Here is a 14,530-nt window from a genome sequence, read left to right as displayed (position 1 = left end):
TTCCTTATTTTCCTTTTTTTTACCGTAAACTTTTACCGTCTTTACCACTAGCTCATTCATTCCGTAAAATAAAATCTCACTATATAAAACGGAACGGAAATTATTTCCAAAACAGGCATTACATGTTTTTAGAAACACCACAAATGATTACATTTATACAAAATGGGTTTGCTACAACATCTTTTACATATTTAACTGCTAATATACAGAAGCGTATTGCTGCCATGCCAGACAAATAAAACATGTATCAGCATCACGTCCCAACGTGATCATTTATATTGTTAAAACGTGAAACGTTTAATGTTCCAACAAGAGTTTACACAAACTGATCATAACGTGAAACCTCTCGCATTATAACAACACATTATCACGTTTGAACGTGAAACTTTTCACTTTATAACGTGATGCTGCCACATTTCTACTTTACACGCTTCACTGCTAATACGATCATATGATGAGACACTAACATATACGAAAACAGACTGATCAGGGGTCAGCAGAAATCTCCAATCTCTTGAAAACCATGTGTGCAGCAGTCAGTTTAACATGTGAGGTGATCCACAGTCAGATCTACTTTTGGTTTGATCAGAGTTCATCATTACACTGCAAAATATGAAGAAGCGCAGCTACAAACAAACGGACTAATGTTTTTAGTGGTCATATCTTTTACTAAAAGCACAAGTCGAATCAAAATCATTTCTATTTGGACTGAAACGATGATCACGTGATATTTGTCTATGGCCTCGAACCCATTCGTTCGGTTCGGACTCGAGAACAGACGTCATGAAGGCTCTGGTTCCAAAGGGAAGGTATATAAGTGATGCACACACAGTAAGATCTTCAGAAAGTGGACAGGACTGACCTTGAGACAGGAGAAGAAAAATATCTCTCTCCTTTTAAACGACAAAGAGGATCAGCTACCACGTCTGAGTAAGTGTCAAGTTTTCAAGTCTGATCAGTATCTGTAATGAACACTCTCTACTGTCTGTTTGTTCACGTGTTGACTAGTATTGGTGCTTACTTTATGATGGGAGTCATTTTAGATTTCTCAGCACAATGGGAGGTTAAGTCACTTTATATTTACACCTTTTCCTTCCTACCAAGGTGTCTTCATGTGTGTATATACATCTTCATGACAAATTCACTAACATGCAAATGTACTTTTTATTAATCCAATTAAGAACCAAGCTCCATCAGTCCCAGAAACCTGCAAAAGATTATGGGACGACAGTTAAACTGATCTGTGGAGGTCTCATAGGTGCTCCTGAACCCGACCTGGCCTGTCACAGGCCATCAAGTTCCAGCTCCTCAGGTACAGCACAGAGTTAAGATAGAAACTTCCTTATAGCTGCAAACAAATCTTCTCTTATCTACTACCATGTCCTGTTGAGATTTATTGAAGGCTTATAGTAAGGTAGACTGACAGAGCTGGATAAATGTCACTCTTTTCACCACAAGAGGGCAATGAAGCCTTTCTGCTGGCCTCCTCCTCACTTGTACAAACACACTGTTCAAAGTGGAGTATAAGCCTGAAAATGTCACACTGTATTCCTTCAATACTCCTTGATACAGTATAGCCAGTGTGGTAGCTGGTCACTTTCTTCATAGCATCTTTATGACACCCATGGGTGACCTTTTGGGGCAAGGGGTGTTTCATGCTACTCCATGAACTTGAAAGCTCTTACAACTCTGTTTTTTCTTGTATCTCCTACAACCGACGGAAATGACGGAGGCGAGCATCAGGATCACATCGTTGATGTCAAGATAAGAAACTCCAGCAGGCCGTTTCCCCTGCATCATCTCCCCCTCTCTTCCCTGTCATTCTCTCACCCCCTTTATCTGTCCTCGCCTCACCCCTCCACCCCTCGACCCCTCCCCCTCCCACTTTGTAAATAATGCTATAAAGAGAGAGAGTGTATATTTAAATAAAACTGTAAACACAAATAAACATTTTCTGTTGTTATGTTGCAATATATGAGCTGGACAGCTGTTGATTTGAGAAGGGATGGCAGGAGATGGAAATCTTGACTCTTTTAAATGAAACTTCATAAATATGATACTTTACACATTTACAGGGTTTGCAATACTGGGTAATATCATTGTAATTCAGTTGTTTTCGTGTTATTAAACAACACAAAGAGACTTCATGACAAAAAAAAAAACAACATAAACACATCACAGTTTGTCCAATCGAGGAAGTTTGTCTGTTGTGCATTCAGTGAGAATAACAAGAACACAGTAAACTCAATTATAACTAAACTAAATATACTAGGAGACAGTAGGTAGTCCCAACCCATACATGCTATTTGTATTTACTAGTTTAGTAACTTTGCTAGTCACACAGTGTAAAATATTAAAAGACAAAAGAAATAAACAAACATTGCAAGCATTTTTAAGTACATATGTAAAAAGAGTGAAGGCATCATGAAAGGAAATTAAACTTTGGAAAGAACCCAAGAATGACTTAGAGTTCAAACACAGCCTCTTGTTCATACAAACTAACACAGTCACAACTTGAACATAACGGACAAATCACATGCAAATTTCTGGTTCACATTGTTTTCTGCAAATGTGATATTACTGATGCCTAAACTACAAACAATTCTGTTACATAATATTTCCTCACAGTTTGTTAAACCCTTGTGAAGTGAGCACATTGGCATTTTCTCTGCAGGTGTAGAGCTAACTTGGCGTCTCACTTCCAGAGAACATGTTATTACATGTTCGTGGATTACTGGTACACCTAAATGGAACAAAACCACTGTAAATGTTATTAGTTACACTTGTATTTGTTTTGCTACAAGCCAAAATGCCTTCTATGATAATATGATAATACTGATAATACACTGAACTGAAACCCATGTGAAATGTTACACATGTGCACCATGTTTGTGACATTGTACCTTAGCTTTGAGTTGTGTCAGTGCAGTTATTTAATTACTTAGTGTTAGTTTTTAATTATGTCTTCTCAACTAAGAGAAAGTAAATAAAAATGTTGCTGCAGGGCAGCTCAGGCAACAATTTATACCTTAAACATTGATCTGATGTGTTGCTAAAAGGCACAATTGCAGGGTTGAGGATTTCTGTCACGGGATTAAAAAAAAAAGGTTGTCCTGGATTACTTGAGACTCCTTTTTTTGAATGGATAAATGCAAGTAAACTTGAATTACCACATCACAAACACAAGGTAAGCTTATGTTTCATGGAACATTAAATCCCCTTTTACGCAACTGTCCCTTTATTGATCTCCAGTGAAGATAGGGACAGAGGGCGGAGAGAAAAGATTTCCGTTCTCAGGTCACAGTCAGTCTACTTTCACCTCCACCACCTAGGGTTGCCTCTACCTCCCCAGATGGGCTGTAACTAGAGCAAATGTCCTCGGCGTTACATTGAACGCATTTTGGCGTATGGGTTGCGTAAAAATGTTTGTGCCATAGTAACAATTTTACAGCCTCGTTATTGTTCACAGGCTATACATTTCTGCCAGCACATCGCGGCTGTGCTCCGTCTTCAGGTGTGCACTGACGGGGACGTAGTGGCATCTGTTGTTGACGCCTCTTCACGCTGGCACCGGGTCCCACAGGAGGACGCACACCCATCTGACGATGAGAATTAAGTGTTACGTGCGAGGAACAGCTTTCTAATCTCTGACCTGTTGGATTACTCCTCTGATGGACTGGATCTGGCTCCTGTCGGTGGGTTTTGGCCACTATTTTACGCAAGCCGTGCGCCATTTCTGCGCGCTCACATTTGGGCCCCTGGCATTTACATGATGGATTAAACACTCATTAGTTTTAGCCTAGTTTTCGATTTGTGCTGTCTAAAAAAATTGTGGATTATTAATGGACTCGCATTATGCTAAATGATGATGAGCTTTTGGTCACTGGAGCGGGCAGCAGTACGTTGGATTAAGAGCCAGAGACTTTCCACCGCTCCTGGAGAAAGCACCTGTTTATTCTCCTGAGACGCATTGACCTGCTTTCCCCTATTGACTGGCTGGGATGGAAAATGAGCTGAGACCTAGGCTCTGTTTCCTGACCAAAGTAGAGCGCTATGGGTTTCACCTGCGGAATGAAGGCGGACCGTTCATCGGCAAAGTGGAGCCCGGTTCCTCGGCTGACATGGCCGGGCTGCGGCCAGGGGACCGGGTGGTGGAGGTGAACGGGGAGAATGTTGAGAACGAAACCCATCAACAAGTGAGTCATGGCTCAATAAATACGTTTTTAGACAAGCCTTGTATGCTAGAGAGAATCCAGGAGAGGCACACACTCAGAGGTACAAACAATGACTTCTATACCTGTTAGACCACTTTTTTTCTTTGCCTGAGGAGAAGGAGGAGGAGGAGGGGGGCTACTAAAATGGGTCAGTGTGAGCCTTGTGTAATTGGAATCACTGGGTGTCTTTGTCATGTTAAAAGTATGTTATGAGCAGGCCAGTTCAGGGTAAACAACATGCACTAAATAACACCACACTAATCATTGTAATATGTCTTAAGATCCTCTCTGTTACTTCTCTCTTCTCCCTGCAGGTGGTGAACCATATCTGTGAGGTGCCCCACCGCACCAGGCTGCTGGTGGTGGACAGAGACACGGATGACTTCCTCCGCAGCCGTGGCCTGGCCTGCACAGAGGACCTGGCCATTGAGATGGGAACCCTCTCCCCGCGCCCCTCACCGAGGCCCACACCTTCTAACTCTCCGTTACCCAGAGGGAATTCACCCCTGTCACCCAAACTCAACCACACACACGTATTTCAGCCTCCCGCTCCAGACTCGCCCATACACATGACCACAAAAGACAGGGTCAAGAGATCCTCGGTGACATCCAGTACAGCAACAGATACAGAGGTAAGGGTGGGCACCAATACGTCAGACACTGGAATTTTTGCAGCAGTGAGCCAGTGTGTTACTCTGTTAAGAGTGTGTGTTCTCTTGTTCTCTTGTTGTTACTCTTTTCCCCTGGTGTCTGTCTGTACTTAAACATCTGGGTGATCTGCTTGCTGGATTTAGTGCCAAAGCAGTGCTTTTAGAAAGAGTCTTCTCTGAACAGGTGGGACTGGAAGAAACTGGAGAAAAAATGTTGGTTTCTGGTATTCCAGCAAAAACCTCAGGTGCACAGAGTAAAAAGGGGAAGGAAATCACCACCTATGCTGTGATATTAGTCACTATATTGTATCTTAAATGTATTATTTTTTGTTTGATTCATCTGGATGAATATCTGCACAACATGTGCACAAAAACACTGCACAATCCCTCTTGTTCCAGTCAAAATTAGGCTTCAAAGTCCACTGTACTACATGCAAGTTTAAAAGTGAAACAGTATACAAAAATAGTGTAATCACAGCAGGTTTAAAAGGATTTCTCTCCTCCCCTCCATCACATAGTGAAACAGTGAGTTTCTGTTTTTTTTTTTTTTTAACTTATTGTTACACCTGTTTACGAGCCACCAGAGTCTCTAAGCAGTGTGAACATTTAAAATGCACATTGTATTTAGAGAGCACTGTCTCCTGGTGCATACTGAGCGTTAACACCTCACACCTTCGACTGACACCTCCCACCTGACTGCAGATGCTAGAGACAAAACCCCGCTCAACTGAACTTTAAGTATTGTTGAGTCAAACTGAACGGCAGAGAATTTGAATCTTCTTTAACAGTCTGTTGATGTATTGTACTTGGAGTTTTGTGACGTACAGGGAACTGACTGTCCAACTTGAGTTCAGATTTTATCAACTATCTAGTCGGTTCAACTTTAATTTGCATGGGTTCTGACAAAGCAGGCTTTGAGTGTCTGCCTGGATGAAAGAACGTGCCAAGCAGACATGGGAGGGATCAGATTTTAAGATAACAATGTTGTACATTCAAACTCTTTGCGCAGGTATTGTTATCTCTTCGTGTAGTTTATTTTGGGCACACAATCTCATACTCTCCTACTGTGGGACCTCGGACACCTCTGACCTTACAGCTAAAAAAAGGGATCAGGTATAGCTGGACACATTATTTGGCATGCCATTGAAGCTCTGTTGATTTACAGGAAATACACATAAACTCATTCAAATTCCTGAATGTGCGAGACAGCAAATGTGATATGGCAAAAACAAAGTTTCCACAAGTGCCAGCCAAACATCACTCTGACGTCTTAATGTCAGCCTGGCTGAAATAACTGGGAACTGTCTGTTAGAGATTGAACTCAGTGTTTGGGCTCCAAACAAAGTGAACCAGGATCTTCAAGACCAGCGCCTCATTTCAAACTGCCATCTGTTTAGCTGAAAGGCAGGGTAAATACAGGTAGCCCCTTGGCTGGCCACATCGGCTCTCTTGGTTATAAGTTAAGATCAAACAACTTAATACGCAATAACAGCAGCACCTGTACAACATAGTGTAATATATTACATCACAGCCAACAGTGGCTCAAAATATGAGCTACAACCAAAATATAAACTTTATAATCCTCAGCAGCTTTTTTTATTTTATTAATTTTTTTTTATGTCAAGCTTGTTGTGATGAATTGCAATATATTGTGCAGGTGTTAATGTGTCCACCTCCTCTACATGGAGAAAACATGGGAGCCTAGAATTAGGAAGGGTAGGGAGTTTTTTTTTTTAAATAATTTTTACTATTACAAAATCCTGTTCAGTGCACATATTATCTGTGCTTCTAATCATGAATAATGTTCAGTGCACATATTATCTGTGCTTCTAATCATGAATAACCTGACAATTTAAAGGCTTTTAATGTGCCCTTTCTTCTTGTGCTTTGCCTTAAAAGCAACTTTGCGTAGAAATTTGTATTTTGGAAATGTAGTACCACCAGTTTTAGAGAATACCACTGTCCTAAATGTGGACATCTGTGCATGTGTATTAGTTATGGTTATATTATTTATGATCAAAAACTAGCAAGTCAACAACAAACGGCGATTGCAACAACACAAGACATAGCAGCCAGATAATATTATTTACGAGTCAGCAAACAGTCCATTTTTACTTTTGTCTGGTAGCTTCTTGATCTGTCATTCTCTTATTTTCTTTCAGCTTCCTCTGTCAATATCCCCTTTGGTCTCTTTGCCATTAGCTATGCCCATATGAGCTGCCGAGCCCAATTAGATTATCCATTTGCCCACCTCCAGTTCTGTCACGACACCAGCTTTGTTCTTTGTGAGCATTCACCCATGTCTGAAAACTTCCTCTTCCTGGTGGTTCAAAACACCTGTGGTACAAAAACTCCCCCCAGTTTTCTGAGCTCAATTAGCTAACAGCAGCTATAGTTCACAGCACTTTACTTTATTGTCCATCAGGTAGTTCTGTAAATCACAGAGAGTTGATGTGCTGCAGCTGGAGGACATTAGCAGGAAAATCAGAAAACATTTTCTCTATAAAATGTGATCCATTTTCACTAAATTAAGTAAGTGAAAGCGCTATGTATTACTCGCACATGATCTTAATGTTACATAGTGTGAGAACGGGGCGCATGATAGAGACAACGTTCTGTCTTTAAGTCCCCAATTCTTTCATCTGCACAAGTTTCGGTGTTTATTTTAAGTGTGTAGCAGATTTTAATATGGGTTTTTTTATCATCAATCACCATGATATTCTAGACATTTTCACTGAGTGCTATGTATAGTACGTGAGGGGTTATTTTTTGACCACTAATTCAGCAGCTCCGATTAGAAAAGTATTGTGGCGTATTAATCCCCGGGCCACACCACTGAAGCTCCGTGTGCATTTCCTGTGCCTGTTAAGCATACAAAAGACACATGCTCACATTTTTTCATACGTGCACATAATCTCTGTTACGTCTGCAACTTTGTGTCATTCATCTTGTGACATTCACATTATACATGTAAATACAGACACAATGTCATTGTTGCATGATGTTATTTTGGCAGCAGACACCCATACACAGTAGTCTTACATAACCTCAATGTTGGCTGCTGTCACAGCCACGCAACAGTCTAACTTAGTCACACGCACACCCACACACATGAACACACACACCTGTCTGCAAAAGGTCGATTTCCTCAAAAACTTTAGAACAAAACTCATTCTTATAGTTCCCTTCTGTTAAATGTATAGCATAGGGTGTAACATTTAAAAGATTAATGTAGGTAGAAGAAAGTAAGCCTCCAAGACAGCTTCAAAATGCAGTCCACAACCCAAAGATATTAAATGTATTTATTATTTATTATTATAAAAACAAAGATAATAAACAAATTCTCACATTTAAGAAGCTTAACTCCAATTGACTTGATTTTCATGACCACAACATGGAAATACCAAATCTGTCGTCGATATTTTCAGACCAGGTCAGTGTGAAGCCTGTCTGTGCGTGTCTCAGTTAATTTGGGCCGACATGACCAAAATAGTAAACAGGCCAGTGACATAAACAGAGATCTTTAAAACCAGCAGAAGACATGGTGACCTGTCACCATGGCGATCTGACAGGGATGTAGACATATCATCATTCATACACACTCACAACTTGGTGGACACTGTGTGTGTGTGTGTGTGTGTGCGTCTGTGTGTGCGCGTGCGTGTGTGTGTGTGCGCGCACACACGCAATGAGTTTGTTGTTGATGGAGCAGAAAGGACAGAGAGATCTGCCCTCAGGTCAGCTTACCCATGAAGGCGTAGTCTCTGCAGTGTCATTAGACAGTCACTATCCTGAGCTCTTTGTGGTCCTTACACTGAAAACGCACACACAAGCACACACACACACACAGCCAGCATGTATCTTCTAGTTGAGGCACAGGTTTTGTCAGCATGTGAATCACGCAATGTGTCAACTCCTGTTGTCGGTCATTAAGCTCAGGATTGGTCTTAATGTCTCTCAGCTTGATCCACTTAGCCCACCCTGCTTAGCTCTGAGACCACCGTCTCACCCCGACAGCCACTTTCTCCGGCTCAGCTAAATATTCCAGCATTAATATACAGTATATTACAACATGGCAAATGTATGTAAAATATAATATAATCAAATTTCAAATGCCGTCATACTGGGGCTGTCACAGTGTTTGATTTTTCCAAAATTATTATTGCAAATTCAGAATAACATTATCGTGATATAGGAATAGATGCTATGAGTCAAATTCATTTAACTTTTATTGTGTGTTTTCTTGCTTAAATACCACCACCTACTATGTTGGAGTATGAACCCAATGACAGTATAGTAAGTGTGAACCATAAAGTGGAAAAGGAAGGAAACATAAATGATTAAGGAGGCATTGTATTATTAACATGATATCAATATTTAACTTTTTAAATAGCAATACAGGTAGATCATGACACCCCTACATTATACAAAACTATTAAACTCTCTCTCTAGTCATTTTGAGGCCATAATTAGTGGTGGTGTGGTGCATCATTTTAGTGTATTACATTTTAAAAATGACTTGCACTTTATACTTTTTGGGATGTTGTTACATTCATTTCTGTCTGATATGAAAATCTGCAGGCTCTTTGAAACTTTTGTAATCTATCAAAATGAAAAGAAAATCTGCACTTCAAATGCATTACCATGCACATGTGATGATGGATTAGAAAACAACTTTCAGGTCTACTTTATTGACAGGCCTGGGACACAGAGGTTGGACTTGGATGCAGAGTTGTACAGCAGGCTTTATTATGCACACAAAAATAAAGGGGAAGGTCAACAGAAAGCGCCTCGAACAGGAGGGATGGCTATGAAAACTTACTATACTAAATCCTATGGTCTACGGGGAGAAAACGAAAAACTGAAGAGAACAGAAAATGCCTCAGAGGAGGGAAAACCAAACAAAAAACGGATGAACAGGAAATGCCTCCAAGGAGGGAAAAAACCACAATGAGGAAAAACCTCTCTAACCAAAGCTATGAAAATTAAATGGCAAAAGGCCAACCAAAAACTCTCAGATCGAGGCGGAAACTGTGACAAGGAATTGCTAATTCAAGGTACTGGTAAATCAAGACGAACGACATGACACACTGGCACAGGACAAACCGAGACGCAGACTATATGAACACATGGAGGTAATGGGGAACAGGTGGACACAATCAGGAATCAGGGAAGACAATCAGACTGGTGACACATGAGGAAGGGCAAGTGACCTGAAACGAGAGGAGAGTTAATTTCCAAAATAAAACAGGAAGTCACAAGACAAACATGGAGACAGGACAAAAACTCAACTCGACAGGTGTGACACGAAAAGTAGGAAAAACATATCAGATATCCTGTTTTTATAAAGTTTTCATCCTAGACTTTGCTGTCGTCTTATGTCCCATTAGCTGCAGGTGCAGCCTTCACCAGAACCGCCCTCGGTTGAGCACCTTCCCCGTCTGTGTCACCTGGTGAAGGGGGAGCACGGCTACGGCTTCAACCTGCACAGCGATAAGTCAAAGCGCGGACAGTTTGTGCGTTCCGTGGATCCCGGTTCAGCTGCTGAGAGTGCAGACATCAGGCCTGGAGACAGACTGGTGGAGGTACAACAAAAAGCACACGACACACACATTAAAGTGAATGTGGGAGAAGGCAGAGTCACCCCGACCCCTTTTATCAGAGTATATGCAGATTTGATGTCAGAGGTGACTTTTAGAGAACTGATTGGAAAAAACAATGCTTACACTCTCCATATTAACCAGTTCTGTGCACTGATTTGAGGTGTGATTGGATTAGAGAAGATTAGCTGGACTCATATTAGACCAGTGGTTCTTAACCTTGTTGGAGGTACCGAACCCCACCAGTTTCATATGCTCATTCACCGAACCCTTCTTTAGTAAAAAATAAAATATGATTTTTTTTTACTGGTGCACAAAACGAACCGTGCATTAACATCACCTTGTTCAAATAACAAAACCAACACAGTGCATGAACTCACAACAACTTACCTCAGTGTGACTTCTGCTGTTGCCTTTGAGAGACCAGTTCAGATATGCGTGGCCTCACCTTGGCAAGTGCCAGTCTCATGTCATTTTCACAGCAAAGTCTGTTCCTTTTCTTAGTTTTTATGTCCAGCATCCTCGAAAACGATTGCTCACAAAGATATGTTGTAATAAATGGTATAAAAAATTCCAGGGCGGAGGCTCCACCGAACCCCTGAGACCGACTCACCGAACCCCTAGGGTTCGATCGAACCCAGGTTAAGAACCACTGTATTAGACTTATAGTGAGTGGGATAGAGGTGTTGTTTGAAGGGGCACAATAGGAAAAGACAGCAGGCTATAATCTTGGATGGAGTTGTAGAGGAGGGGCTGGTGTTTGTGTCTTTATGTGGATATGTAGGCATGACGTGTGCAGTTAGTGTATGTAGATGAAGAGAGTGGAGGCAGGAAAGAAATTTGTGCAAATAAACTCACTTCTAAACAGATCACAGACCTATTTTTGGTCTGTGAGGAAAGACATACCGAACATCCTGCTTGTGTCATGGCTACTTCATAATTTCTGCCTCTAAGTTATTGTCACTTTGCTCAACTCTTTCTGCTTCCTCTGACATCGCCTTTTGTCTCTCTCAGGTGAACGGAGTGAACGTAGATGGCCTGAGGCACTCAGAGGTAGTGGCACTCATTAGAGCAGGAGGGGGAGAAGTGCGTCTCCTAGTGGTTGACAGGGAGACAGACAAGCTCTTCCACAGACTGGGGCTCACACCCACCACCATCCAAGAAAAAGGTCTCACACACCTACAGATATATTCTCAACTGTCTTTAGTCTCCAGACAAAATGTCTCACGCGTTTCTGTTTTCTCGCTCACAGAGGTCTTTGTAGATGAATCAGCTACAGAAAGCGCCTCACCCACCCCCTCTTTGACAACTGAACTTCCCGCCACAGAGCCACCGATGATAAACGTCACGCTGACAGACTCCCCGATCACAAATACATCTCCAAAATCCAGGGCCAACGGGAGCTCAGCATCTCAGTCCTCAAGAAGTTCCACCACCCAATCGGAGATCAGCAGCTCTGACATGAGCATCCAGGTGAGAGAGGAAGAGGTGTGGCAGTAAATAATGGAAGAAACCAAACAGTCAGAAAACAAGGCATGTGCATAAAACACATACATTTGCGTGTATTGTAGGTGCCAGATGAGGACGACAGGCGTGTTTCAGATCCTTTCATGGACAGTGGCCTGCGTCTGAGTCCCACAGCTGCTGAGGCTAAACAAAAGGTGCTCGCACGCCGCAACAAGAAGAGAGCACCTCCCATGGACTGGAGCAAGAGACATGAGATCTTCAGCAACTTCTGACCCCAGAATGGAGTGGTGGAATGTAACTCAATTAATGTACTTAAGTACAAATTTACTGTATTTTCATTTTATGTAACTTCATACTTCTAATACATTTCAGAGGCAAATTTCAGCGGCGCTACAAACATGTGATGATCTTATAGACTATAGTGCGTTGCTGTAGATTAAACTAACCAACAGCATATAAAGTAGTTCAAATCAGCTCAGCCTTAAACATCTACATCAGTAAAATGCAACATACACATGAGTGCAGCAGTGATATTAATACAAAAACATCAGATATAATACTAAAATACTGACAGGGACTGTTTTACTGCACAATGAGTACTTTACTTTCGTCACTTTAAGTACATTTCAATGAAGTAATGTTTTGATTGCAGGACTTTTACTTAGAGCAGAGTATTTTTACAGTGTGTTATTAGTACTTTAACTTAAGTGGTAGTAAGTAGTGTAGGATCTGAATACTTCTTCCACCGATGTCTGTTTGCAAGGAGAGAAAAAGAGAAGAAGTGGAACAACAAGGTACAATATTGTGATTCTTCTCAACTACTGTACCTCAACCATGCAGAGGGACGGTAAAATAAAAGGTTGAAGAGGCAGGTAGTTTTATTCATCAAAATAATCATGATAAGATTTAACATAGTATTCTCTAGATGCTTACTTTACATAAGGACAAAGAGATGTTCTGTGGATTTGTGAGAAATCGTACAGCACATTGCATTAAACAATGGCATTAATGACTGGCATATCATCCACCGAGAGACTCATCCATGCAAATGGTGCCTGGTCAGTACACAGTGTTTCTTTTTATTAAATCGTAGTCATTTTAGAGCCATGAGTAGTGACTATGAGTCTATAACAGCCTGATTTGGGGCCATATTTGCTGTAGATACACTTTATTGTTGTAACTTTGGTAGATTTTATTTGTTGAAATCATAGTTTCATGTCTTTTCAAATTCCAGTGAGCTCATTGTGAGTCCTGGTGTAGTTGTCTTTATATTAACAAAATATAAACATACTAACATGTGAGTTGTAATGTAGCATATCACCTTCAAATGTAAATACAGAGGAAATGGTGGAGGCTAAGTTATGAAATGATGTTGGATCACCTCAGTGCTTCTCTTTAATGTTAGAGGGATTTCTGTAAAGAAAATAATTTAAATGACAGATTGCTGACTAGATAAACTGTAGACCCTGTGATGTCTAGCTGTTATTATGTATTTTCTCTCAGATGTGCTTGGTTGAAATTGATCACAATGTGAAATAAACTTTCAGAATGTGTGTAAATGCTACAACAAAATGTCAGCTCTCAAATAATTGTGAAATATGAGGTTGTGTTATGTTTTTTTATCTATCTAACCTGCAGTGGATCAGGCCGTCCCATCATAAATCTACCGAGGTCCATTACAGGCATAACATTACTATCCACACATATTTATATTGCCTAACCCCGAGGTTTGATAGTGGTGGGCCAGAGTCTATATTTGTTACTGTCTGTTCTGATCTGTCGAGCTTTAATTCATACCAGAACAGAGCAGTCATCTTTGGCCACCTGGAGTGCCATTTAGGACATGTCTCTCTTTCTCAGACAACAATGCATCCATTGGGACGTGACAAAATATCTCCCCAAACAATGTCTGAAAGAAGCCATTGTTTGGTACAAAGTTTGTATCAGATGGACAGTTCTTTCTTGTTGTTACAACCTGTCCTTGAGGACCAAAAACTCACCTGCCAACAATGTTTGCTTAGTTAGTGTATTGTGATATATTGGGATGTAGACGGTGACAGCGAAGTAAGGAGATCTCAGTTCTGGGATCATTTTGTCCCTGGTCCACCCCAAGTATGAACAAGGAATATCAAAGTAGGGATGACAAGATCTGTTTTGTAATAGAAGCCTGTAATTACAGCACTAGAGAGAAATCAGATCCGTGGTTTATAGGGGATAGGCAGCTCATTCACATTGTTTATCTGGTCTCAGAGATGAGAGAAACAGAAACACACATACTCTGTGAAAAATATTGCTGTCTTTGACATGAATATCTGACGCACAGAAACAAAAAGGCTTCCACAGGACCAGAGCTGCTGTATACGTCACAAATATCCAGATCTTTCATATACCAAATACAAATTCATTCACTTATATCATAATTCATTTATCATTGCAGGCAGTAAACAGTCAGCCAAACTAACTTTAGTCTGATTGTTTGTATTTGTTTGCCTCAGAGCTGCCCACAGTTCTTCCCTGCAAGACGAAATCATCTTCTTCAACTCGTAACATCACTGTGACGTAATGCTCGTATAATAATATATAATGTGTAATATAAAAT

General features: G+C 40.8%; 2 protein-coding genes and 1 long non-coding RNA gene across 4 annotated transcripts in view; 2 read left to right on the top strand and 1 right to left on the bottom strand.

The window, feature by feature from the left end:
• Window positions 1-8,495, bottom strand: part of tsc2 (TSC complex subunit 2) — a 37,957-nt gene extending 29,462 nt beyond the window's left edge. Inside the window, exon 1 of the mRNA XM_027283169.1 lies at window positions 8,485-8,495. The gene's annotated coding sequence lies outside the window, so the exon portion shown is untranslated. The remainder of the gene's footprint in view (window positions 1-8,484) is intronic.
• On the top strand, window positions 807-1,877 carry LOC113746645 (uncharacterized). The gene is made up of 3 exons (XR_003463011.1): window positions 807-930; window positions 1,182-1,312; window positions 1,744-1,877. It is a non-coding gene; the product is annotated as an uncharacterized LOC113746645 (long non-coding RNA).
• nherf2 (NHERF family PDZ scaffold protein 2) lies at window positions 3,334-13,503 on the top strand. Of its 2 annotated transcripts, XM_027283172.1 has the most exons (7): window positions 3,334-4,196; window positions 4,529-4,846; window positions 10,255-10,449; window positions 11,479-11,632; window positions 11,717-11,937; window positions 12,036-12,225; window positions 12,695-13,503. In XM_027283172.1, the coding sequence occupies exons 1-6, from the start codon at window positions 4,002-4,004 to the stop codon at window positions 12,201-12,203; spliced, it is 1,251 nt and encodes a 416-aa protein (XP_027138973.1). In that variant the 5' UTR covers window positions 3,334-4,001; the 3' UTR covers window positions 12,204-12,225; window positions 12,695-13,503. The 2 variants fall into 2 exon arrangements, with proteins under 2 accessions (XP_027138973.1, XP_027138972.1); XM_027283171.1 differs by having other exon boundaries at window positions 12,036-13,503.
• Window positions 13,504-14,530: the final 1,027 nt, after the last annotated feature.

The sequence above is a fragment of the Larimichthys crocea genome, chromosome X, assembly GCF_000972845.2.
Source record: "Larimichthys crocea isolate SSNF chromosome X, L_crocea_2.0, whole genome shotgun sequence".
In the NCBI taxonomy this organism is placed as follows: domain Eukaryota; kingdom Metazoa; phylum Chordata; class Actinopteri; family Sciaenidae; genus Larimichthys; species Larimichthys crocea.
This window is presented reverse-complemented; position numbering and strand designations above follow the sequence as displayed.

Coding starts and splice junctions, on each gene's coding strand:
- nherf2 (XM_027283172.1), top strand. CDS start 4,002: ATGGAAAATGAGCTGAGACCTAGGCTCTGTTTCCTGACCAAAGTAGAG. Junction 11,633..11,716: donor CACCACCATCCAAGAAAAAG/GTCTCACACACC, acceptor TCTCGCTCACAG/AGGTCTTTGTAGATGAATCA. Junction 11,938..12,035: donor GCTCTGACATGAGCATCCAG/GTGAGAGAGGAA, acceptor CGTGTATTGTAG/GTGCCAGATGAGGACGACAG.